This window comes from Anolis carolinensis, chromosome 1 (genome assembly GCF_035594765.1).
Source record: "Anolis carolinensis isolate JA03-04 chromosome 1, rAnoCar3.1.pri, whole genome shotgun sequence".
Classification (NCBI taxonomy): Eukaryota; Metazoa; Chordata; class Lepidosauria; order Squamata; family Dactyloidae; genus Anolis; species Anolis carolinensis.
In genome coordinates, this window is record NC_085841.1 from 185,947,691 (window position 1) to 185,975,593 (window position 27,903).

The 27,903-nt window shown below is 40.1% G+C and overlaps 1 protein-coding gene and 2 long non-coding RNA genes across 19 annotated transcripts in view; 2 read left to right on the forward strand and 1 right to left on the reverse strand.

Moving 5' to 3' along the window:
- LOC134293729 (uncharacterized) overlaps positions 1 to 1,133 on the forward strand; it is a 55,276-nt gene extending 54,143 nt beyond the window's left edge. For both annotated transcript variants that reach the window (XR_010000695.1, XR_010000694.1), the window contains exon 5: positions 450 to 1,133. This is a non-coding gene — a long non-coding RNA (uncharacterized LOC134293729). The remainder of the gene's footprint in view (positions 1 to 449) is intronic.
- Positions 1 to 4,707, reverse strand: part of LOC134293730 (uncharacterized) — a 28,693-nt gene extending 23,986 nt beyond the window's left edge. For both annotated transcript variants that reach the window (XR_010000697.1, XR_010000696.1), the window contains exon 1: positions 4,483 to 4,707. This is a non-coding gene — a long non-coding RNA (uncharacterized LOC134293730). The remainder of the gene's footprint in view (positions 1 to 4,482) is intronic.
- Positions 4,708 to 4,749: 42 nt separating this feature from the next.
- The window catches only part of abi2 (abl interactor 2), a 72,264-nt gene continuing 49,110 nt past the window's right edge, over positions 4,750 to 27,903 (forward strand). For 7 of the 15 annotated variants that reach the window (XM_008114953.3, XM_008114954.3, XM_008114955.3 and 4 more), the window contains exon 1: positions 4,751 to 4,933. In XM_008114953.3, the coding sequence (XP_008113160.2) occupies positions 4,817 to 4,933 (117 nt within the window). In that variant the 5' untranslated portion in view covers positions 4,751 to 4,816. Of the gene's footprint in view, positions 4,934 to 27,903 lie in introns of all 15 variants that reach the window. The other 8 variants (XM_008114956.3, XM_062962207.1, XM_003223538.4 and 5 more) reach the window with 2 other exon arrangements.

Here is a 27,903-nt window from a genome sequence, read left to right on the forward strand (position 1 = left end):
TGGGAAGCAACATACAAAGAAGGCCACATTACATATGGAGATGTGGGGTGCATCTACACTGTAGAATTAATTTGGCAGTACGTTAACTGCTGTGGCTCATAATGGGAGTTGCAGTTTGGTGAGACAGGCTCCTTCTACACTGCCATATAAAATCCAGATTATCTGTTTTGAACAGGATTGTATGGCAGTGTAGATTCATATAATCCAGTTCCAATCAGATGTGGGTTATCTGTTTTGATAATCTGGGTTATATGGCAGTGTAGAAGGGGGTGCATACTCTTTGGAAGAGGAGGCTAAATATCTTCTAAACCTACAACCCTCAAGGTTCCATAGCACTGAATCATAGTATTTAAAGTGGTGCCAAACTGCATTAATTCTACATTTCTGAAATTACGAAGTACAAATGAAAAATGTTATTGTGTCCCTTTCTGTCTTTTGGCAATCTTAAGGTGGCTCTATGATGGAGTTTTCTGGCACCGAGAGTGTGTGACTTGCCCAAGGTCCCCCACTGAGTTTCGATGGTTGAATGGGGAGTCAAATTCTGATCTCTGGAGTCAAAGTCCAACGCTAATATCAGCTACATAACACTGGATCCAGCAAAGTCTATGAGGAAAATGCCTTGCCAAATCTCTGGAGGTATCACCAACTGATGCTCTGAGGCCAGAGCAAAGAAGGGGCAGCCAGGAAGACCGTTCCACCTCGTCTCCTGTGCCATCAGTTGGAGGCCAGTAATATGCTATGCTGATAGTATTATATATATTATATACATATATATATATTGTATATTATATACAATATAATATACAATAATATATAATAATGTCATATATTGTATGTGTATATGATGTTGATGATATTGTTGTAATGTGATACAGTGTGCTAATACAATTAAGTAGTTTTAATTATATATTATATATTACATGTAATGTTACTAGCAGTGTTGCGATGTGGTGGTGTAGTACAGTATAGTGATGTGTAGTGCTGGTGTTGTGCTATGCTGGTAATATAACTTATTGTATGTACATATTATTTGTAAGCCACTCTGAGTCCCTTTCGGGGTGAGAAGGGTGGGATATAAATGTAGTAAATAAATAAATAAATAACTCATTAAATGTTAAACTCCCCTATGAAAATGCCATTCAAAATCATTTCAACTTGGCACAGGCATTCCTCAAAGCCAAAAACAATCTTTCTAGACCACCAGATTTCAGGTAAATGTACTGAGCCATTTTTAGAGGAGGTGACACAGAACTTATACTCCCCCATTCCGCGTAGTATTTATAATGGTGGGTTTTCATTTATTTGATTTATATCTTGCCTTTCTCCTAGCACTGCAACCAAGGCAGTTGGCAGCATAATTCAAGAACAGGAACAGCAAGGGAAACACAATTATGTTATAAATATTAACAAATAAATAATTTATAATATTAAAACAGGATATTATTTTCATGTTATAAATAATGAAGTATTAATTGTGAAAATGTTAAAAACGTGATTCATCTGCCTCATATTTTTTGCAATGTGGTTGCTGGTAGGATGAAATTAAGCTGAAGGCCACAAGTTATCTATTTTTCTTACATATGCAAATAATATTACATTGTTTGAAAAATGTTCTGTTCCAGGTTTGAAAGTGTTATTCTGGTTTACTTATGTGGCACTTACTTCAAAAGTTGTTGTTATACTCCAGAAACTTTGTTTTTGTGGCTGCCACAAACTATGTTGAATTGGTTGAGACTCTGTGAAATATTCATTGAAAAACAATAGCAAAATATGCTGTAGGATGTCCCGCGAAAACTAAGATCTGGCAGTTTTATAAACTTTTCCCCTGTTTTTATGATAGAATCAATTAGGAAATGACATTTATAACCTAGGAACAAAAATTGTGTTACATAGTGTTATTCTCAGTTAGGAGGTTTCTCCTAATAGTGACCCAAATGTTTCATCCTTGCAATGTAATTGATTTTAGTGCTTCTTGTTAGAATAATAAAAATACAGTAGAGTCTCACTTATCCAACGTAAACGGGCCGGCAGAATGTTGGATAAGTGAATATGTTGGATAATAAGGAGGCATTAAGGAAAAGCCTATTAAACATCAAATTAGGTTATGATTTTACAAATTAAACACCAAAACATCATGTTATACAACAAATTTGACAGAAAAAGTAGTTCAATACGCAGTAATGCTATATAGTAATTACTGTATTTACAAATTTAGCACGGAAATATCACAATATATTGAAAACATTGACTATAAAAATGCGTTGGATAATCCAGAACGTTGGATAAGCGAGTGTTGGATAAGTGAGACTCTACTGTAGATTAATATGTTGTAAAAGGCTTTCATGGCCAGAATCACTGGGTTGCTGTGAGTTTTTCAGGCAGTGTGTCCATGTTCCAATAGTATATTCTCTTGACAATTCACCTGCATCTGTGGCTGGCATTGTCAGAGGTAAGGCAAGTGGAGTGTATATATATATATATATATCTGTGGACTGTTCAAGTTGGTAGAAATAACCCTTGTCTGTTTGAAGCAAGTGTGAATGCTGCAGTTAGCAAGTTTGATTAGCATTGAGTAGCCTTGCAGCTGCAAAATCAATCAGTGAGGGTGTCTTCATAGAGGTCGCCTGGCTGTTGTACTTGGAGGCATCCTCTGTTTGGGAAGTGTTAACTGGCACTTGATTGTTTGCTGTCTGGAGTTGTCCCATTTCTGAGTGGAGTTCATTATTTACTGCCTTGATTCTGGTGTTTTTTAATATTGGTAGCCAGATTTTGTTCTTTTTCATGGTTTCCTCTTTTCTGTTGAAATTGTCCATATGCTTGTGGATTTCTTTTTTTTTCATAAATATTTTTATTGGAAAAATTTCACTTATTCAAAAATACATATTACACAAAAAAACCTTGTGGATTTCAATGGCTTCTCTGTGTAGTCTGACATGGTGGTTGTCAGAGTGGTCTAGAATTTTTGTTCTTAAATAATATGCTGTGTCCAGGTTGGTTCATCAAGTGCTCTGCTATGGCTGACTTTTGTGTTCTTTGATTCATGTCTGGGCAATGATGCCTTTGGTGGTCCCTATGAAGACTTAGAATCATAGAATCATATACAGTAGAGTCTCACTTATCCAAGCCTCGCTTATCCAAGTTTCTGGATTATCCAAGCCATTCTTGTAGTCAATGTTTTCAATATATCGTGATATTTTGGTGCTAAATTCATAAATACAGTAATTACAACATAACATTACTGCGTACTGAACTACTTTTTCTGTCAAATTTGTTGTATAACATGTTTTGGTGCTTAATTTGTAAAATCATAACCTAATTTGATGTTTAATAAGTTTTTCCTTAATCCTTCCTTATTATCCAAGATACTCGCTTATCCAAGCTTCTGCCGGCCCGTTTAGCTTGGATAAGTGAGACTCTACTGTAGTTGGAAGAGACATTGTGGGCCATCCTGTCCAACCCCCTGCCAAGAAGCAGGAAATTGCATTCAAAGTACCCTGACAGATGGCCATCCAGCCTCTGCTTAAAAGCCTCCAGAGGAGCCGCCATCAAACTCCGAGGCAGAGAGTTCCACTGCTGAACAGCTCTCACAGTGAGGAAGTTCCTCCTAATGTTCAGGTGGAATCTCCTTTCCTGTAGTTTAAAGCCGTTGTTCCGCATCCTAGTCTCCAGGGAAGCAGAAAACAAGCTTGCTCCCTCCTCTCTATGACTTCTCCTCATGTATTTATACATGGCCATCATGCCTCGTCTCAGCCTTCTTTTCTGCAGGCTAAACATGCCCAAAAGCATGTTTAAGCTGCTCCTCATAGGGCTTGTTCTCCAGACTCTTGATCATGTTAGTTGCCTTCCTCTGGACACATTCCAGCTTGTCAACATTTCCCTTCAATTGTGGTGCCCAGATTTGGTGCCCAGTATTCCAGGTGTGGTCTGACTTGCCCACAGTTGCATGATATATTCCACAGATATATACACACACACATCATTTGCCTCACTTCCAACAGACTTCTGAGGATGCTTCCCATAAATGCAGGGGAAACATCAGGGGAGAATGCTACTGGAACATGGCCATAGAGCTCGACAAACTCACTGTAACAGATTACCTATTTAAAAACAAACAAACAACTGACTGTAGATACGATGCAAAAAGTCTTTCTCCAGCCCTCCTCCCAATGGTGATGCTGCCAAAGATTTCCTGCTGGACTGAGGACGAGGGGGGGGGGAGTTCTGGTTTGGAAGACTGGAATGGGTTAATGCCTCTTCTTGGTCAAAGGTCTTGTGAAGAGAAGCACAAATGTCCCAGCATAGTGTAACGTATGTTAAAACGACCATCTAAGGGGCGCCACAAATGTTCTTTCTGCCTCAGCTGTGCGAGGAACGCAATATTCCGTCCACAGGCCTGTGTGTGGACACCAAAAGCATCCTGAGAAGCAAGGAGAGTGAGGGAGTAAGATGAGGAAACCTTCCTCTTCCTTGGTTCCTCCTCACCTCAGTGTAGCAGAGAAAGCGCGCAGGGCTTCAGCGCATGCGCAGTGCCGGCCGTCGCTGTTGGTCTTTCGCGCCGCAGACTGTTCCTCTCAGGGAGAAAGAGACAGAGAGAGGGCGGGGGAGGAGGAAGTCACAGCGACGCTTGGGAGGGAGGAGAGCAGCGCGAGGAGGGAGCGCGAGGCGAAGAAGGCGGCTGCAGTTGGTCGCCAAGGCGGCAGGGGGAGGGAGGAAGGGCGCGCGCGCGGAAGGGGGGCGGGAGAAGAGCCGAGCGCGAGGGAGAGAGAAAAGGGGCGGGGCCGAGTGGGGGCGCGCGCGAGAGCGCGAGGATGTGAAGATGGCGGAGCTGCAGATGCTGCTGGAGGAGGAGATCCCGGGAGGGCGCCGGGCCCTCTTCGACAGCTATACCAACCTCGAGCGGGTCGCCGAGTATTGCGAGAGCAACTACATCCAGGTACGGGCCGCTGCCTCGAGCGAGGGAGGGCTCCTCCGCCCGTTAAAACCCTTTCCCCATTTACCCCCCCCCTCCTCCTCAAGAGCCAGCGTGAAGGGAAACGAAGGTGTGTGTGCGCGCGTGCGTGAGTGTCATCTCTATCCTCGCTATATACATCAGTGCCTCCTTCCCTTCCCTCAAAACCATTTGGCGCACTCTTGAGGCCTGGCTGAGGTGTTTGTCTGGGGGATGCGCACGCTTTAATGTCCAGAACCGACCCCCTCCCCTTTCTTTACAATTCAATGTATGTCTCAGGCCGCTTCCACACAGCTAGATAAAATCCCACGTTTTCTGCTTTGAACTGGGATAGATGGTAGTGTGGACTCAGATAATTCAGTTCCAAGCAGATACTGTTGGATTTTCTGCCTTGATATTATGGGTTATATGGCAGTGGAAGGGCCGTCAGGTCGCAGCTTCTTTGGGGCGGCCTGATGCACGGGTTGAAGTGGGTGAATACTATTGAGGTGCCCCATTCTTGCGCATTGGGGCTTATGGCGTGACAAAGGGCAATCCTTCCTGTTCTGGTTTCGCCCAGAGGCTTTCAATGTGCCTGCATTTGGATGTGATTGTACATAGAATCGTATATTTGACTGTGAAGATCCGGGACCGGAAATTAGCTTGGATTAATATATCTATACTGGTTGAGGCCCCTTCTATACAGCTGAAAAAAATCCCACATTATCTGCTTTGAACTGGAATATACGGCAGTGTGGACTCAGCTAACTTGGGGCCCATCCACACAGCCATATAATCCAAAATATCAAAGCAGAAAATCCCACGATATCTGTTTTGAACTGGATTATCTGAGTCTCCCTTATGTGAAATGCTTGGGACCAAAGGCATTGTGGACCCCTCCCCCAGAATACCTGTATTTGCATAACACACATCATGAGATATCATTGAGATGGGACCCATGACAGAACACGACATTCATCTATGTTTCATATGTACTTTGTACACACAACCCTGAAGGTAATCATATGTATAATATTTACATAATTTTATGCACAAAATAAAGATTGTACATACTGAATGGACAAAGTGCAGGTGTTCCTATCTCACTCACTCATGTGGATAATTTTGTATTATTCAGATTTTGGAATTTGGTTTAAGGGGTGTTCAACCTGTATCTTATTTGCCAAGAGGCGAGTGCCATAAAGAGTGGGCTTTTCCTCTCTTCCATTGTGCTCCTGATCAAATTACCAGTTAGCAAGTAATTCAGATTCCCAAAGTACCAAACAGTGCCTTTTTGTGGTCTGATTGGGAGATGAAGTCAAACTACACTTGAGGTTCAAGCCTCCTACTCTTGTTTGGCTATCTTAGACCCCTTCCACACAGCTGTATAAAATACACATTGAACTGATTTGTATCAGTGTGGACTCGGGACTCTTCCATACAGCCATATAACCCAGAATATCAAAGCAGATAACCCACATTATCTCATTTGAACTGTGTTATCTCAGTGCACACTGCCATATAATCCAATTCAATGTGGATTTTATACAGCTGTGTGGAAGGGGCTTTAGATAACCCAGTTGAAAGCAGATATTGTGGGTTATCTGCCTTGATATTCTGGGTTATATGGCTGTGTGGAACGGCACTTAGACCTGACTTTGTGGCTAGATGAGTTGATGCTTTTACTGTGTTTTGGCAGAAAAACAGTCTCCTTTGAGAAAAATATATTGTGGACTGAAAATACTTTAGTATTTGAGTAGATATCTGAAGGAAAGCTTTGTACTTATGTGTATATATTTTAGATAGCATCTTTCTCACCCCAGTTTTTTGTCTCACAAGTAGAGATGATATAGTTAAAGATGATGTTAGTACTTGGTTTGTAGTTTCATTAGCATGTTGCATTGTGATACAATTCAACAGCAATTAGAGAACAAGTGAAAAAATTGCAAGAATAATGGCATGGTGTTGGATTGGAGGAGGTATACTTCAAATATTGACATAATTGTGACTTGCCTTCCATGCTCACTAAGAGAGAAGTAGGATGTGGCTAAAAACTGAATGACCATGCTTCAAGTGGCTATCATGAAGCTACATCTGTCTCTTGATACCTATCTGCATTTTTGTTATCTTTGCATTATATTTTCCCACATATCATTCAAAACTCAGAGAATTGTAGAACTTGGGTTTGTAAATCTGGGGTTTCTGGGTTGTTGAAATAGGAGAAAGGGAAGGCAAAATAATCCTGTAGCTTGTTTTATATTGGAGATTAAACTGGGCTATTATACTGATCACACACACAATCTCAAACCTTAGAATGTATCCCTGTTTTGTAGCTAAATATAATTTTAATTCATTTTCCATTCCTAAAATTGGAGTTTAGCTGTATTTACTGAGATGCCTTTGTTTTCCCCCAGTCATATACGCAGTGAGAAATTCTGGTAATATAAAAAGATGAAGATTAAGGGAAGGACAGAACATTTAAAATGGCAAAATGAGAGATGATACACTGTATTCCATTGTGTTGTTGAAAGACCAGTTATAGGAAATAGATATTCAATCTCCTGGTGTGTTCAGAGAACTTTTGTAATCCATCAGATCGGTGCATGCACCACGGCTTCACCATGGTACCCTTTATGGTTCATGCTCAACAGAAGGTTTTCCTTTTATAGCAGAGACAAGGGATGAGTAAGATCTGTTTTTCTGTGTTACTGCACTTGTTGGGAATTGGTAGAATTGCAGGATGTTTTTTTTTGTTTTTAATCATTTGAAAAGAAAGTGGTTTTTGACCGGTAAATGTTTTCCCCTGACGTTAAGTCCAGTCATGTCTGACTCTGGGGGTTGGTGCTCATCTCCATTTCTAAGCCGAAGAGCCGGCGTTGTCCGTAGACACCACCAAGGTTATGTGGTTGGCATGACTGCATGGAGCGCCGTTACCTTCCCGCCGGAGCGGTACCTATTGATCTACTCACATTTGCATGTTTTCGAACTGCTAGGTTGGCAGGAGCTGGAGCAAACAGCGGGCGCTCAAGCCGCTCCTGGGATTTGAACCTGGGACCTTTCGATCTGCAAGTTCAGCAGCTCAGTGCTTTAACGCACTTCGCCACCTGTAGATAATTTTATTTCTGATCAGACTTTGCTGAAAATGTGATGTGGCACAGGAGCTGCTATCATTATTCTCTCATCCCATAACCCTGGAGACTTTCATTGAGGATTGCAGAAAGTTAAGGAAGTCTTGTCTGCAAATGAGTACACAATCTTGGATGACATTTAGCCAGCAATGCCAATAGAGACCTTTCCTCCAAATAGCTTTTGTGTAATTGTTTAAAATGATTTTGATGTATTGCAACTTGCTCTTACACTGTACAATATAAGGTAGGTAGGTAAAATGGGTAAGATTAGGAAAGATATCTGAACCATAGTGAAGTTGGCAGATGACTGTGAATGTGTCATGTGAACAAAACTTATAATTCAGAGTTGCTGTTTGCTGGGGAAGAATGAATTATAGATTTGTTACTGGTAATTACTGTTTTCCCCATGGTTTGCAGGAAAAACAAGAGCTTCATTTTCAGTATTTAAAATTATTGCATATTTTCCATTTGGGTAATAGCTAGGTGGGGATACAATCCTCATTTTAATTTAAGCAACAAAAGCCAAGGAGCCTGTAACTCTGAAATTGCCTTAGCAGTACTAAACTTAGTAATAGTACTTAACAAAGAAAACAAGGAATTTCAGCAGTCTGTTTGGACTAAATAAACTGTTATACAGATTGTTCACAAATAGGTGGTCAATTAAATGAATATAGAAGCTAGGGACTTATTTTTAAATAAGTGTGTAGCTACATTAACCTACATTAGTGTTTTTAAACTGTGATTTCAAACTGTTTTCTAATCTTTTTTTATAACTGCTTCACTAGGGAACTGTGTTTCCCCTTCCCAAGGCGTTTCTGCCCCACTTTGTGCTGGTCATGGACCGTAATAAAGACAGATTGATTGATTAAATAAATAATTAGGTGTGCAACATTTATGACTACTAGCAGACAAAATAAATGCTTAACAATGCTTACTTATAAAAAGACTTTAGTGTTATAAACAGCATTCTGTAGTGTTACCTGTAAAAATTAACACATTGCTTTTTCTTTTTTGATATATGCAAGTAGGAAAATGATTTTCTTTCCCTACTTATGCACATATTAAATGAAAAGCTGGTGATATATAAATGTATGCATCATTTAGGACTGATTTAAAATGCATGCATTTTTTTCAGAATGTCACAAAGAAGCTGGTTTTAATGCAGGTTGACAAAGAGGTGTGTGTGAGAAGGTAGACTACTGTATATGAGGAAATGGAATGCAAGAATAGACAAAATATATATTACTTTTTCTAAGCATATATGAATCTTTGAATCTGATTCTGAGGATGACGTCATGGATAATACTATATTGCTAAGTAAAGGGTTGTTTTTATAAAAAGAAACCAGAATTCTCCAATAATTTTATTTGTATTTTAAATTTCTGAAAGTACCATTGTACACAGCTGTACTTTGAACATGTGATTAAATCTGAATTTACTGTAATCCATGACAGTGTGGAATGCGGTATATTAGTAGAGGGGTTTTAAAATAGGAAGTCTTAATATTTTATAGTAGAAATACTAATTATTTATGCTCACATATCTTTTTTTCCTTTCCATTGCAGAATGGAGAACTTGGGGTGGCTTACACAATGTATTCCATTTGAAAAACAACACAATTGCAAACTATATAATTAGGCATAATTTTTGAAATGCTAGCATTCCTAGGTTTCCTTTTATGGTCATGTCTGACAAAGCGGAAAAAGTCTTTGTAACCTTCTTTTTAACTTTTACAGAATACTAGTTTGGGCACCCGGCAGTGTCCTGGTTATTTGAAAAATGCATTGTTTGTTTTGGGGTATTAGGTAATATCATTTAGTTAATTAGTAAAACTATTTATTAGGAAAAAGCCAGTCTTTGATTTGGATTTTTATGAATGCTCCCATTGGAAAATACATAATGATGTGGGTTAATTACAATTCCCAGAATCATGGGACAATCCTCCCCAAACCAAGCCTGTATGTACAGTTGGCCATGTTGGGTCTGTTTGCCAAATTTGGTCCAGGTCCGTCATTAGCCAATGGGTTCAGTGCTTGCTGGATAAGGGTGAACTACAACTCCTAGATCCAAGGACAATCACCCCCAAACCCTGCTTGTATGCACAGTTGGCCATGTTTGGTCTGTATGCCAAGTGTGGTCCACATCCAACGTTGGCTGGGTTCAGTGTTCTCTAGACAAGGGTGAACCTTAACCCCCAGATTTCAAGGTCAATCACCCCCAAAGTATGCAAAGTTGACTGTTGGGTCTGTGTGCCAACTTAGTTCCAAGTCCATCGTTAGTAGGGGTCAGACTACCAATGCAGAAAGAAAGGAACAGTGGGATGTGGCTCACTGTAACCTGTAATGTCTTTGGAAGGAGGGCTTTGGTGGCTCAGCTCTGTGGGTTAAAGCAGTTTGTGGAAGCCGGAGGTTGTCTGTGTAAATGGACACCTCCACCACATACACACATACAGATGTTCACTTTTATTATGTGTACTAGCTTGGGGACCCAGTGGTGCCCGGGTTATTTAAAAAAGGCATTTGTCTTTGAATGTTATATATTCTGTTTTGAGTGGGTGAACTACAATTCCCAGAATCATGGGTCAATCCTCCCCAAACCCTGCCACTATTCAAAGTTGGCCATTTTGGGTCTGTGTACCAAGTGTGGTCCAAATCTGTTGTTGGCTGGTCATCGCCTGGCTGCAGTGCTCTCTGGATGGGGGTGAACTACTACAACTCCCAAATTCCTGGGGCAATTGTCCCGAAACATCTGTCAGTATCCACAGTAGGCTATGTTGAGTCTGTGTGCTAAGTGTGGTCCAGATCCGTCGTTGGCTGGGTTCAGTGGTCTTTGGATACAGGTGAACTACAACTCCCAAAATCAAGGCCCATTCCCACAAACCCCTGCAGTATGTTCAGTTGATCATGAGGCTTCTCTGTGCGAAGTTTGGTCCTGGTCCATTGTCGGTGGGCGTCACTGTTTCTCTGGATGCAGGTGAACTATAAGTCCCTTTCCCCCAAACTCGTCCAATATGCTATTGGTTATGGGGACTCTGTGTGCCAAGTTTGGTCCTGATCCATCATGGGTGGGGTTCAATTGCAGGTGAACTATAAATCCCAGTACCTACTACTCCCAAATGTCCAAGCCAATTTCCCTCAAAACCCACCAGTATTCAAATGTGAGCATATCAGGTATGCATGGTAAGTTTGGTCCAGACCCATCATTGTTTGGGTTCATAGTGTTCTGGGTGTAGGTGAACTACAACTCCTCTAAATTCCCCAGTAGGAGTCATAGTGCTCTGACTTGATGCAGGGTAAACGACAACTTCCACCATGTGAAGTCAATCCCCAAACTCCTCCAGGAAATTTAGTTTCTGCTTTGTTCTGCTGTGTTTGTTATGCAGACAGATTTGAAAGGGAAGGGCAGTAGGCGGGATCATGCAAATTTCACACCAATGGAGAACCCTGGGATGCTGCCTGTGGTGGAGGAAAATGCAAAATCTAGGATGAAATGGTCTCCAAATGAAAGCATTCCTTGGGTGGTGGTTCGTAGTGTTTGGGAAGGACACTGGCAGCGTTTGGGATACACCATAATGTCAGTTGACGGGAGTGACTTGGTGGCTTGTTAGCAGTGGGAACTATAGCCTGTTTGTGGAGGCCGGAGGCTGTCTGTATGAGCGGACACCTGTGCCACATACACACATACAGGTTTTCACTTTTATTATGGACTAGCTTGGGGACCCGGCGGTGCCCGGGTCATTTGAGAAAGGCATTGCTTGCCTGTGTTCCAAGTTTAGTCTAGATCCGATATCAGCTGGGTTCAGTGGGTGCAGGTGAACTACAACTTCCATGTGCAAGTCCCATCATCCATGGTCAATCACCCTCCAAACGCTAGGATGTATAGTAGGTCATGGGGACTCTATGTGTCAAGTTTAGTCTTGATCAGACTGGTGGGGGCCACAGTGCTCTCGGGAAGTGAGTGAAAATACTGCAAGTCCCATCATTGATGGTCCATCCCCCTACAAACCACAGTAGGATGTAGAGTGGTTCATGAGGGCTCTGTGTGCCAAGTTTGGTCCTTATTCGTCATTAGTGGGAGTCACAGTGTTCTCAGGAAGTGAGTGAAGGTATTGCAAGTTCCATCGTCCATGGTCCATCCTGTGCAAACAGCGCCAGGATGTAAAGTGGGTCATGGGGGATCGATGTGCCAAGTTTGGTCTTGATCAGTCATTGGTGGGGGGTGGCAGTGGTCTCGGGAAGTGAGTGAAGATACTGCAAATCCCATTGTCCATGGTACATGTTCTCCAAACTGCACCAGGATGTAGAAGGGGTCATTCAGGCTCTGTGTGCCAAGTTTGGTGTTGATCAGTCATTCGTGTGGGTCACAGCGGTCTCAGGAAGTTAGTGAAGGTACTGCAAGTCCCATCATCATGGTACATCCTTCCCCACACCATACCAGGGTGTAAAGCGGCCAACATTGCATCTTTGTTCCAAGTTTGGTCCAGTTGTGTCATTTGTGTGGGTTGCAATGGTCTGTGGGAGGTGAATCGGGTGATGGTACTGCAAATCCCATAATCCTTGGTCTGTCCTACCCCAAACTGCAGCAGCATGTAAACTGTGTCATATGGGCTATATGTGCCAAGTTTGGTTCAATTCTGTTATTCCTGGCAGTTGTAGTGGTGTCTGGAAGTGAGTCTGGAAGGAAAACTGCACCAGGACGTAAAGGGGGTCACGGGAGCTCTGTCTGCCAAGTTTGGTCCATTTCTGTCACTCATCGGCATGGCAATGATCTGTGGGAGCCGAAGCGATTGAAAGTACTGCAAATCCCATCATCCGTGGCCCATCATCCCCCAAACAGTACGAGGACATCAAATGGTTCATAGGGGTTATGTGTGGCAAGTTTGGTTCCAGGTTCGTCACAGGCGGTCACAGTGGCCTGCGGAAGTGGCGGCCAATCAGAAAGCTGCCACATACACAGATACATACCCACAAACATATCAACAAACATACAAACACTGACTTTATTATATATATAGATATAGTTAGATATAGATATATAGATATAGATAGATATAGATATGTGTATAGGTGGTTTGGGCATGATTCAGCCAAAGCCAGGCAATTTTAAGTTCCTTTTGAAGTGCTTATATTGTATAGTTCAAATAAAAGGAGTTGGATCCTGTACTTGTTCCCCTGTGAACTGAAGCATCACTTGTGTGAATGAAATGGTCATAGATTTTAGAGGGTGGAGTGGTTTCAAAATCAACCTGTGGAGGCTTCTGTCCCCAGCACTCCTTTCCCCCATCAACATAATCTGATTTATAAACAATTGAGGATGAGGATGAGAGGGCAGTAGTACTGCCAGGAGGACAATAATGGTGTTTCCTGCCTAAGTAAGGCAGATGATTTTTGCCAGTTCTTCCTGTCCCCACACTACTTCCTTTTGGGGTGGGATGGGGGAAGTTTCTCAGAACATTAATGCTCCAGATAATTTTTAAAGGAGTAGAAATGGAATCTGCAGATCTTATCTGTCTGTGAATTGGATTTTTATTTGTGCTGCCTTCTCTATCAGCAGAATAGCATTCATTGGCTGAAGTTTAAAACTACAGTACCTACATGTTTTGTGTCATGCTCCATTTTTTTTTAGTACTAAAGCTCTAAAACAATTATGTTTTATATCTATGACTGCTACTTGCAATCATATTGGTGCCCTCAAAGAATCAGGTCCAGAGTTTCTGTTGAATTGTATATTTGTTCTTGAAGCAAGATGCAGATTATGCTTTATTCTTTGGGAAATCCTGGATCCTATTAATGATGACGGCATATGCTCTTAATTTTAACCATCATTTGTGAAACCCCTTTAGCATATAGCACTTTCAGTTTAAAAAATTAAAGAAAGCAATACATTTGATTTAAATAGTTGTTCTGAATTCTAATAACTGGAATAAATTTATTTATTACTTTAAAATATATTTGATTATGATCTACAGCTGCATTTATTCTGCAGTTCAAAAATAATGATAGAGTAGTGGATTGTACAAATGTATACATTGATTGATGGGAGTGTTTCGGTAAAACTTGATTTGAACAAAAAAGAAAATGAGTAATTCCATTTTAAAAGAGTAAGTAGTCCATCAGAACAAATTAGAGCAAGCATTTCTTTAATTTTGTCTTCGCTTCATTTTCATTGTCTTGGAATTGTGCATAGTACCTTTTTAGGCACTATGTGAGGTATGTAGTGGGATTGTTGATGTGTGCCATCAAGTCATTCTTGACTTATGGTCACTCTGAGCAACCCCATGATAGTGTTTTTTTGACAGAATGTGTTGTTGGTGGTGGGGAGTTATTCTAAGGCTGAAAGGGTGTGAGTTTCCCTGGCCAAGTCACAGTTCCAACCCTGGCCTCTTAGTAGCCTAGAAAAGCACTTAAACCATTACTCTGTTGACTTCCTATGCAGGTCTTGTGGCCAAGGATTACCCTATATGTTTATGTATACATCTAAAAGTTTTAGTCAAAAAATCAACTCCCAAAACCTGGTTCAACTTTTCTACATGTCAGTTTGAATTCTGTCCCTTAACTTTTTTTTTTAAAGCAAAAGGCAAAAGCTTAGTTCGTCCTGGGATAACATGAAAGAATTACTGACCCTCTCTACTCTCTCTGCCACAGTGCTATGTCTGGCCTTTTTGGATGCATGGGTAGGGAAATGTCAGCATCAGCCAGAGACAGCGGCTCCCCTGAATAAGCACTGGTGCTTTCCCCTCTCTGCAGAATGACCCTTAACTTGGGTCATATCAAAATCCGTAATGTTGGCTTCAAAACCAATTATTGCCTTATACATGAGGTTGATTTATACAGGAGTATATATGGTAATCATGAAAAATGCAAAAAGAAAATACTAACACAAATGAACCAGACCCAAATGCTCTGCATTTTTACATCCTTCCTTGGGCAGCGTCCTAATTCTTGTCAGGCATCTTTCAAAATGTGATTCGTTACCTAACTTTACAACGTATACTGCAATTATATTTCTCTACTGGCCTTCAACCCAGATGTATTTGGAATCATTCATATGCAACAGCATTTCTGCACTGTGTGTAGTACAAGTGACATATAAGTGCAATACTTTCAATATTGGGAGTTGCCAAAAACCTTGCTTGCTTCCTCCATAACACTATTTTTTCAATATTATAATGATGTGATTATTTTGAGGAGAAGATTTACTGTTAGTCTTTAACAGTCATCAGTGATATACTGTTATATTCAGTACCAATGATGACTTCTGTATAACTTTGTAAACACTGCCTATGAATCTCAAAAACAAGTTTGATGCATGCAGGGGACTGAGAGGAGCACACCGCAGCCCTGCCTCTAGCATTGTTCACTTTCCTCATCCCCAGCATCCACACACTTCAGTTTTTACTTTTGCATAACTAAAGCTAATATGTGTGCACTAAGGTTCCACCTCATAATGAAGAGCGTTCATGTAAGTGTTACCTAGATCAGTAGTTCCCAAACTTTTTTTGACCACTTTGACCAGAGACCACTTTCCAACATTAGTACCAAAAGGGTTACGAGTCAGTTTTTGGCCAACTTTAGATTCGGTTTGGGTATTTGGGGTGCTGATTCAGAAAATTGCATTGGATAGACCACATCAGCTCTAGTTCCTGATACAGAACATATGCCACCCAGTAGTTGCCATCTGCTTGCCCACAGAAAACCGTATTTAATAATCTAGAGCTGATATGGTCTATCCAATGTAATTTTCTGAATCAGCACCCCAAATAATCCCAGGACCAGGCCTAAAATGAAGTCACCAAGGCACCCCCACTTCCAGGCGCCACATGGAATAGCTCCGCTCAGGGGGAGAGAGGAGGAGAAGCAACAGCCAGCAGGCTTGTTATTACGCCTTCCGTGAGTGGTCAGCCTCTCCCCGCCCGACATCCCCGTTGCCTCAGAACTATAAGAGGGTTTCACTAGACCAGTCACTCTCATTGCAACAGTGTAAAAATGGTGAGGCCACAGGCCATATTTTAGTTCTTGGGGGCCACTGGTGATCCACAGACCACGGGTTGGGAACCACCGACCTAGATAGATTTCCAAACCCAAAGGTTAGTATGTACTGAGGTGGGCCCAGTTAATTGTGTGATCTTTGAAAACAGAGACAATGATACACATGTCGTACCATGATATATATAGCAGACCCTCCAGATATTGGATCAAAACTAACAGCATTCTTCACCATTGACTATGTTGGAATCACAGACGCCTTAAAAGACCAGACTTAAAAGTGACTTCAAAACAGAATTTATAATCCAGATTAACTGGATGCAAAGAGCAACAAGTCAAACAAAGCACTCTGAGGCAAAACAAAAAGGCACACTACACAAATGGTTAACAAAAGGAGTCGCAGGAAGAGAAGCGTCGTCAGCCGAAGTCCAGAGTCGAAGCGGGAGAAATCCAAAGCAGCGTTGCTCCAGTGTCCGCAGAAGCAGCGTCTTTAGCCAAACCAGTCCAGGTCCAAACTGCAGATCCGAATCCAATGCCGAACACGAAACAGGCAACAGCAAGTCTACAAGAATCCCAATACACAGCACCCAGCACACGAACGCACATCAACACCTTGCCTTCTGCAAAGGCCCCTCACCCCTGGACCCACTTTTATATACAAATCATTATCAGAAGATGAACTGACCACCGCCCCATTACTATCCCCCGCAGCTGCTCCCAGCTCTTCACGTGAATTCCCTTGACTTTCCCTCCAATTCCTCCATCTCCTGTCAAGTTTTAGATCCCCCCAAGACTCAGTTGGATCCCCTGATTGCCAGTCTTCACCCCCAGAGAACCTCATAAAGGTATCACTAGTTGTTGGCGCCTCACAATTAGCTTGCACTTCTCTTATCTTAGTCCAATCCATGGTGTCTCCTTCTTCTCCTTCACTCAATACCCATTGTCCCCAGAGAATCCCTCAAACAACTCATCTGTAGGTGCTGTAAGTATGTCCTGGATCCTTTCTCTGCTGCTCATCATCAGATTCTTTCTCCCTAGTAACCCTTTTCCTGCTTCTGGCACCCATACTACTGTCTGCAACATTATCATCCCCAGAGTATCCTTCAAATGACTCCTCATCTGTAGGTGCTGTAAGTATGTCCCGGATCCTCTTTCTCTGCTGCTCATCATCAGATTCCTGCTCCCGAGTAACACTTTTCCCCCTTCTAGCACCCATACTACTGTTTGTAACATTACTCACAGGCTCTACTACAATAGGCTGTGCTGGCTAATGTTTCTAGGAGTTGCAGTTAAGCAACATTTAAAGGATTATATGTTTGTCACTCCTTGTATATGTGAAGCCTTTTTGTTTAATTAATGTGTGACTGTGATATTGTAATAAAAAGGTTTTTAAAAGTTCCAGTTAATCTAGCCCTGTGTACAGTGCATCATAATAATCTAATTGAAAACCTACTAGAATGAATAACTGTGGTCATACTTGCCTTGGGAATGCCAACAAGATGATTGCAATTTGAACAGTCTGGTTGTCTAATGATAAAGGCCTGTTGAATCTCTACTAATGAATCTGGGCCTAGGACATCTCCTAGTTTAAACATCGCATCTTTCAAGAGAAATGTGAATCTGTCTAGAGCAGGCAGTACCTCTAAATCTGGGCACTAGGAGCCACAAACAATGTGCTTTCTTCTTGGTAGTTGATGCATACATCTATGGCTAAGCTACATTGGCACCAAGCTGGCAAATACCTGTATATTTTTATTTTATTTTAAGTGTACCAGATGTACGTTGTATTTCATGTTTGTATTGTCTGTGCTTGATAAGGCCAACTGGCTAATCAATAAATTGTTGTATTGTGCTTTCTTCTTGGAATTGAACATTTTTATTTACATTCGGCTTTTCTTCTTGCATGAGATCCAAGATACTCATACTTTACAACAAGTTTATTAGTCCGTCTCCAGGCTGCTGCTGAGTCAGGACCTGCATGACCTTACCTCACTTAGCTTACAAAGACAAGCAGAGCTAGGGCGTCATCAGACTGCCTATGCTGCCTCATAGTTGGATAGATGTGAAAACATGGGGAATACTTTGGTTTAGCAAAAATATGATGCTTCAAGCATTTTGGATATCATTATGCCTGTTTGAAAATACGTTGTTTACTTCATCTAAGTGTGGGCCATGCAATACCACTATTGCCTTAACTGTATTATATGATGTGAATGTGTTCCATTGTATTCCTTTTTGATTAGCTGTATTACAAAGTATCAGTTTTGTAATGGAAAAATATTTGTTATTTGTAAGAGCACACGTTCTTTTAAATTATATGGAGTGTACTAATGGTCAATGTGATTGGATCTTGTGTGCTCCTATTGTCAGTGATATTTCAAGGCTGAAGATAAACATTTTCTCCCTATTGTTCAATGACAAAAAGATCCCACTGTTTCATGAACATGTATTTTATACATTCAGTTTGTACAGTTGGTATGAGTTCATATCCTATGCTCTCTACCCATTTCTGACCTTTTTTCTTTTTGACTTTTTTCTTTTTTTGTAGTCACACTTCTAAAAATCCAACACAAAATTGTATAAAAGGGTGTCCCTCACTTCCAAGCAAAACTACCCTCCTCCCATTATGTTCTCCTAAAAATGGCCCTAAAAATAGGAGACCACTGTGGTGGTGTGCCATTGCTCTTAATATTTAGAGTTGGTCACACTATTCTTTGCTTGATACTATCAACAGCTGTTGAGAAATCAAAGACAAATCAAAAACTGCTAAAGCCACTAATAGAGTCACCAGCACGGTTTCAGTGCACAGCCAGAATTAAACCTGGATGGAGTTGAATTTAATCCACTGTGGTGGTGTCATTTGAGTCCAGGGTCTCAATTCTTGCTTGGTCATGGAAGCCTATTGGATGACTTTAGCAAGTCATGCTCTTTGCCTCAGGTGAAGGCAATGACAACTCTTCTCTGCCAATAAAATCTTTTGGTAAGTTCCCCTTAGGGCAGTGGTTCCCCAGGTGTTTTCCCCAGGTGTTTTCGCCCACAACTCCCAGAAATCCTAGCCAGTTTACCAGCTGTTCGGATTTCTGGAAGTTGAAGGCCAAAACATCTGGGGACCCACAGGTAGAGAACCACCAGGCTTTCCAATAAACTAGAGGAAATGAGGCAGATTGGACACAAACAGAAATGCACATGGCACAAATCTCACCTTTCTATTCTGAGTTCAAAAAAATAGTTTCATAATTTCAAACGTCAATGTTTCTAATTTACACCTTGCTTTACTATAATTTACAAAAAAGTAGAAACATTAATACATATGTCTTTCTATTTAATTGTTTTTAATATTAAAAAAATAATTTCCAGGGGGTGCTAAGTAATATTTTTTCTGGAAAGGGGGTGGTAGGCCAAATAAGTTTGGGAACCACGGTTTGTAGGATAGCTGGTTCTTGGAATGCAACGGAGCTTTACTTGTTTTAAAAGAGTGACAGAATGGTTGTTGTGCCAAGAAAGTGGTAAAGCTATTGATGTAATAAAAAGGATTGTTTGCTTTTTTCATTCTTGAAGATCTGTAAATGTCAGGTTTCCTCTCTAGAAGGAGATTGATCTCAAGAGATTCTCCCAATTAAAATGCTTCTGGCCTAAAGGTTCACTCCTGCTGGTGCAACACGGCATTTCTCCAGTGCTTCATTCTCTGTGGCATCTGCACTTACAGTGATGACTCTGAATTATAAACCTGACTAGATCTATTCCTTCCCAGGAGAACAAACTTTCTGGGCTAGAACCCTCCCTTCCAATTTTTATTAAACAAAAAGCATTCTATTCAAGAACAACAGAAGTTGGGTCCAGAACCTCAGAATTAAAAATAACAATAACAACAAAAATCCTATTTTTAGAGGGGATAATGCAAAATGGGATTGAGAAAATGGAGGCATCACATTGATGTGAGAGAAAAAAACAACCAACCGAATAATTGAATCATAGAACCATATATGTGTAAGGGACCAGAAGAACCATCCAATCTACTCCCCTGCCATGCTGGAATACACACCTAAAGTATTCCTGAAAAAAAAAAAGCAGCCATGACTTTATCATGGTAATCTATCCCACAATGTAAGGTTGTTATCACAGTAGTTAAGATAGAAATTGCTATTCTTCAAGAATTTGGAATCCTTTCGTAGAGGTAGTACTTGAGCTATATTGTGATTTTGTAAATTTCACTCTGTGAAAGGCAGTATGGCCCTCCAGATCTTTTTGAAACTGCATTTTCATAATTTCTCACCACAGACAGTGCTGACAAGGGCTGATGGGAATTGCAGTCCAGCAATGTGTGTAAGATTACAGTTGGTGGTCGCCCATTGCCTTTATATCTGATAAGATTAGGAGCATGACTATCCCTCACTAGATGAATTATTCACACAGTACATTCATTTCTATGTGACTTTCCTATGTGACTTACCATATGGGAAATTTTATCTTACGAGAAACAGTACTGTGAGGACAAAGCATTATATCATTAAAGAGATTTAAGGATGCAGGGGAAAAAAGATCAGATTGTAGTGGATTTAAGTCATGTAAATACTTCAAGCATCTAATGGTTTAAGTATTTATTGGACAGATTTAACAGGCATTAGTCTAATCGGAATACTTTTAAACCAAATTCTGTTTTTTGTTTTAAAAAAACTTAATGTCAGATTTATGTACAATAAAGAACATTTACATATGTAGTTTAGAGGTACTCTGAAAAAATATAACACTACTTGTGTGTATTTTATGTGTATAAAACTTCTCTTGATGTGCAACTAGGTTGAGGTGTTAAATTTTAATTGAAATACTACATTTTCTTTATTATGGATCTGATTAATAATATTGTACAGTAAAGTCTCGCTTATCCAACCTTCGCTTATCCAACATTCTGTATTATCCAATGCAGTCTGCCTCCCGTCCCTGGCTGCAACAGACTGAGAAGCCACTCTCGTTGTGTTAACCACACCACTGCTGGGATCTCACTCTGTGAAGACTGTGTGTTGACTCGCCGTGCACCGACCTCCACACATTAAAAAAAATCACACACAGGCGTCTTCCAAGTAAAAGAGATTTAAAGATGGGCTTAAAGCCAACCTTAAAAACTGTGGCATAGACACTGAGAACTGGGAAGCCCTGGCTCTTGAGCACTCTAATTGGAGGTCAGCTGTGACCAGCAGTGGTGCAGAGTTTGAAGAGGCACAAATGGAGGGCTTAAGGGAGAAATGTGCCAAGAGGAAGGCCCGTCAAACCAACCCTGACTGGGACCGCCTTCCACCTGGAAACCGATGTCCTCACTGTAGTAGAACATGCAGATCAAGAATAGGTCTCTTCAGATACCTACGAACACCCCCCCCCCCCAGACAACAGAGATGGAAGACAATCGTCCTCGAACTACGAGGGATCGCCTAAGTAAGTAAGCCTCCCGCCCGGATCTACAGTTGTTTCTCTAGGCGGCAATGCACAGCAGGCCAACACGCCCATTAACAACACAAGTGCAGCCACACTCCCAAACAAGCGGCAGACTTATTGAAAAACATGTTTTGATGCTTAATTTGTAAAATCATAACGTAATCTGATGTTTGATAGGCTTTTCCTTACTCCCTCCTTATTATCCAAAATTTTTGCTTATTCAACATTCTGCCGGCCCGTTTATGTTGGATAAGTGAGACTCTACTGTATTTGGTGAGGTCTGCATTGGCAGAGAAACTTATAAGAGTAACATATTTCTAGTTTTCTTGGTAACTAGGCCAAGTAGCTATTGTCAGAAAAAGCATGTCCTGTACTATATAAGCTGTATATGCTAGTTTTCTAGTCTAAGGCTCAAGCTGGCTTGGTATTGCAGCTAGGCATATTTATTTATTTATTCATTTGATTTATATCCCATTTTTCTCCTCATGCAGGACCCAAGGTTGCATTATGAGCAGGTTTCATTTGGATGAAATGAATAAAGCTTGCTTGGTTTAATTCAAAGGCTGACACAGGAGGAGATGAGGCCTTTATTTCTGATGGGGTTTTATAGCCCGGTTTCAGGTTTATGTATCAGCTCTTAGGTTACATATTCTAATTACAAGGATGTGGTGTGTGTGTGTATAGAATATGCAATTCAGAACCATTTATATGGAGTTAGATTACGACAGGCTTCAGGTTAGTTTCTTCTCGAGCAGGAATGTCACACATTCTGGATGGACCATATTACTTCAATTTAAACCACACTTGAGAAGTAGCTCTTCTACTAATTGTGCCTGACTCGATCTATTGCAGCTTCTCTAAAGTGAGAGAAACAGCTAATGTACAAAAGTAATTACTCAAAGAATTGAGTATGCATTAAGTTATCAGTATTCTAAGCTGTGTTTAGTTTAGTTTAGTTTAGTTTTAGGAATTGAATTTTCCAATATATGAATCTCTGTTGCCCTTTCTTTTGGTTTCGAGGCAGGAAGTGGCACACCACTGTGGTGAACATTAAGTAAGACTGTGCCTAGAGCTGTGTGTCAGACTTTTCTTTAACAGCTAATATGGTTTTGTTAATATTGGAAAACCCACAAGACCTTAATTTGCCTCTTACAACTGAAGTACTGTACTGTACACAGGCCGTATAGATAATTTAATCAATACCGTTGCCACATTTTGTGTAGCTATTTTATATTGAAAAAATTAGGATGGTAAAATGTTATGTGGTTTCAACGTTTTCAATCTAAGTTTGATAGCCAAGCAAGATTTCTAGTAGCCGGCTGTTGTATGTGACATCAGTTTAGTTCCTGATTTATAGCTATCCTATCATAGGGATTTATTGGCAAGATTTATTTAGAGGAAGTTTGCTGCTGCTTTCCATTTGGGCTGAAAAGTGTGACTTGATCAACATCACTCAGTGGGTTTCTATGGCTAAGTGGAAATTTTAACCCTGGTTTCCAGAAGTCTATACTAATGCAACATTCAAATTGTTACAACATGGTGCTCTTTGTTAGTCAGCAAGAAATTAGTAAAAATCCATCAGAACACATGGAGGAATGCCTTTTTTGTTTCTCCTGAGCACATGTAACCTGGGTAAGCACATACAGAATGGATGAAAGAAGTATTGAGTTGGTCTGTATCCCCCCAAGCTGCTATGGGAAATCTTGTATTTTTGCATTTTTCTAGAATCCAGGGATATAACAACTAGATCAAGACCCAAAATTTGACCTTGGTGTTGGAGACAGACTAAGTGCCTATTGCATTCTGATTACACATAAAATGGATTGACACATGTGTCAAAATACAAAACTGAAGAAAGAATTCTGTTTCTAAAACCTTCTCTGCATCAGCAGAGTTAGAAAAAAACCTCATTAGAGGCAACCAATTACTCTATATACTTATGTATAAGTTGAAGTTTTTTGTTCCCAAAACCTGGGTTGACTTATATGCATGTCAGGGCTGGAATAGTAATTCAGTGCAAAAAAGAGTGACGAGAGGCAATATAAGAAACTCCCCCCCCCCCTTACTCCTCCCTTTCCCAAAGCAGAGAAAGAAAGATGGCCAGGATGGGGGTGGGTGGGTTGGATTTTGCTTACACAAAATTCCTGTAAAAAGAAAATGTCCCAGACATTTTCCCAATTTTAGCATTCTTTTCAACCTTTGAGAAAAGTACTTGGAGAGGTCGGGGAAAATCCTACCCCCCCCCCCCCTTTGAATCTTATTCATTTCTAGCACTTACAGCCTATTTCTCAGGCATCCACTCCAATGTACACTGCCATTGATCAGGTGGAAGGCAAGTGCGGAAGTGTCTCGGACTTCTGCCTTTTTGCAGGGGCTTTGTGTAAACAGTCTCCCACCTAAGCAGGCACTGGATGTGTGACTAACCCCCCTTTCCCAAAGGCAGAGGGAGTGACTGATTACAAGTTTTGTTATTTGGAGTTTTTTCTGATTTCCAGATAAGGGAATCTGTATCCACATTTTACTGGTAAAGAACATAGTTGCAGTTTTTAAGTAACAGCAAATTATATTAGTTTACTCAATCATACAGTCCAGGACTAGTGATACTCAACAGTGTGCAAATGGTTGTGTAAGAGATAGTTTATGAAGGCATTCTCAGACATAACACGTTGGTCAAAACCTGACTTAACAGTTTGTTATTCACACATTGATTGTTAAAAAATTGTTAGAGTTTGGAGATTGTTTTATTGAACAGAAGATGTGGCATAATGTGTACAAATCTCACTTCATTTTTCTTTGGCCCGAAATTGATTAGATTGGAAGGGAAGAGCAATTAAAACAGGCTGTGAAGGATAAACATTAGTAGAAGAACCTCATTGATGGAAGGAGATGAGAGATAATAAGAGAAGAAGATGAATGGTTCTAGATCAGGGCTTTCTAAACATTTAATGGTGATGACACATTTTTAAATATGCGTCATTTTGTGACACAGTAATTCAGTTTTATTAGAAAACCAGAAGTAAAATCAACCCCTCATAAAAGATATGGACACATACATACATTGTAATAATGAAATGTAGGGGACGTAACATATCTCATGAAAACCTTTCATTAATTTAAAAAAAATATATGATTACTTATTTCACATAGACTTTGAGGTTTCCATTATGCTCACGCAACACATCTACACACTTCAGCCAACACGCTAACCTGTCCCAACACACAGTTTTAGAAGCTCTGTTCTGGAAAGTGGGAAGAATTTGAGACACTACCATGGAGAGTTGCATGCCCTCAGTATTTCATAGACAGTGATATTTTTATGCAGGACCAAGCACAATCTGGAGAAAGGAAACATGAGGGAAAAAGAAGTTGAGTGTCTGCAGTAGAATGGGTTTACTCAGCTACTGCAACCTTTTCATTTCACATTCTTGAAATTAAGGAACAGTGCTCCTATAGCATGTTCAATATGCCTTTACCCACTAATATTAATGAGAATTTGTAGCTTGTACTATCCCTCATGCTTCAGTTACAATAGAATTGATGTATTCATGGTACCAGTATTTGTAGTTTCATTTATTAACGTGCGATCTAATATATCCTCTCTAGGCATTTTCTAGATTCTCCAGCTTGACTCTATGGTATTCTTGAGTGAAATGTTCTTCATTTCCTTAGGGTTGGCTATTATTTGCAATTCACGTATCCATTTGAAGTCAATGAATATATCTCCTGTGGATATGTGGGTCATATTGTACTTATAAGGAACAGGTGTAAGAGTGTGGTTGCTTTTCCTAAACAGAAAAATCTAGTATCTATTGCTTATAGAAGCTAGGTACTATTCTTGCTACCCTTTGAAAGGGGAAATTTTATATATTTTGACAATTTCTAATGTAGAGAATTTTCTCCTGAAGGTGTTTGTAACTTATCAAACCTTGTAGCTGTCTCTTTTTGTCGGCTGAGTCAGATCGCAATTTCTCCACAGGTGTCTTACAATCTGCACTCTAAACTAGAGCATAATGGAATGTTTAGAAGTATGATATCAATAAAAAAGCTGATATTTGCTGGAGCTATCTGGGATTTCGTTGTGATGAGGAAACATTTTTAAAGACCCTAAAGTGTACATGCAAGGTGCTTCATAATTGAATTCTGTCATGGTTGAATGCATATTACTTCCCCTAATATGCTGTAATTAGAACTATTGGAGACCTGACAGACAAGAATGTTTCTGTTACCTCTGCTGTAATACATATACAAATTTAGTGGCGGAAAAGGATTATTAAAATTGCTTAAGTTTTCAGCAGCCATGTAAAATCCGCATGAATGAACTTGTAGAACAGCTGGATAGTTGATTTGTGTCTGTTCAAAAGATTGCTACTGGAAACCTTGGGATGAAAATCAGCAGCTACTGATCTGGCACTGTTTGAAGGAATGTGGGAAGAAAGCCGTCAATGTAGTAAGCATCAGTAGGAGACATGTGAAGCTGTGCTCTGTTAAGGGACAAAGTGTGATAAACAAGTGCCGGATAGAAAGAGGCTCATGGATTGAACATGTATTTATGTAGTTTGCGGTTTTGAAACATACAGTAGAGTTTCACTTATCCAACACTCACTTATCCAACGTTCTGGATTATCCAACGCATTTTTGTAGTCAATGTTTTCAATGCATTGTGATATTTTGGTGCTAAATTCATAAATACAGTAATTACTACATAGCATTAATGTGTAATGAATTACCTTTTCTGTCAAATTTGTTGTATAACATGATGTTTTGGTGCTTAATTTGTAAAATCATAACCTATTTTGATGTTTAATAGGCTTTTTCTTAATCTCTCCTTATTATCCAACATATTCGCTTATCCAACATTCTGCCGGCCCGATAAGTCAGACTCTACTGTACTTCATAGTGTGATCTTCTTTCTGAAGTCTGGACTTTAGTGTTTATAAAAACTGGATAGGGTGTTTTTTCTGCTTGTACTTAATAATAAAATTGTAATATTATTATGGCCCCTTGATTGATTCTTAATGCCTCTGGACTTTTTTGATGTCTCATTGTCCTATCACAGTTGAACTTGGTCTCCTTTGCTTGATGGTCTGCTTTTGGCTGTTCTGTCCCTGGGGGTTTCTTTTATGGCCTCCTCAAGGTTGTTGGAAAATCCTGGAAAAAGATGAACATTTCAGACATCTACCTACTTGGGTGGGGGTCATAAAATTGTTCTGTGTTTTCCCTACTAGGCTTTCACAACACAGGCCAGGAGTAATTTGACTTAGACTTTAGGGCATTTCTTTGAGTACACTCTGTCAGTGACTACTAAGGCACAGGCTGAGAGAAACAAACTTCTCTATACTGCCTCAGTTAGGGTAGCATCAGGTTGGTATTCCTGGGGGGAAATTAGCAATTGATTTCTGCCTCCATGATCTTTGGCTCTTTTAAAAAAATCCCTCCAGGGAATTTCTTTGCAACGGAAGAAGAAGGCTCAATCTGGTTTGAAAACAGTGGTTCAAGCTGAAGTGCCCTCAACACAAGACTGCTCACTTGATCTTAGACTCAGTCATCTCAAGCACATTTTCCTTTTGTGGGAGCAGTGCAGTCTTAGAATTAGGAGAATGGTCTGATCATCATCATCTTCTGATTCAACTTTGTCTTCCTCCTTCTATTTCACAATCAGTGGACGTGTGCTTCCCACTTGAGATTCTATAAATGTCCTATGGACTCTCCTATTTATTACTATGACTGATACTTCTAGGTACTGCCTGTGCTATTCTCAATACCATGAGGACTCAATACAGAATCCCTATTATTATGAAACTGAGGGAAACTAAGACTGATGAAAGTCTTCCTTTAGTCTCTCTAGCCTTAATCTGAAATTTGAGAGAGGTTACTGTTGCTTGGCTTTCTCTATGTCTTTCAAGGCTAGAAGGCAAATGGAGGTATTAAGGCAGTTTAAAACTCTGTGAGAAGATGAATGGATGGCACTGGGAATTGAACAAGTAAAGCTAGATGAGCACTGTTCAAATGGAATTTACAGCACTGTGTTAGAACAATTCTCTTGCTGTAACACAGTGTGCTGTTTCATGAATTTAAATTCCAGCACTTTTGTCTAGTGTTATAAACAGAATGATGCTGGTAGCAAAACCAATTCTTGTCTAAGCAAACGTTCTCGTTCAGTTATATCATTGAACTAGCATGTCAAAAATTTTCTTTGTTCATTTTGCAATAAAGTATGTAAATGTTTATTGCTTTCATAGTCTATTTGAGAACAAATGAAATAATTTATAAACATGGATAAATATATAAATATGTCTGCACTTGGTCAACACTTGTTTTTATTTGAAGCTCTATATTTGGGTTTTATTATAATGTACTCAGTCAAAGAACATCCAAGTCTAGATGTTTCAAGTGGTTTTACTTTAAAAAGTAAGTAAAAGCTAACCTTTTGTGTTAT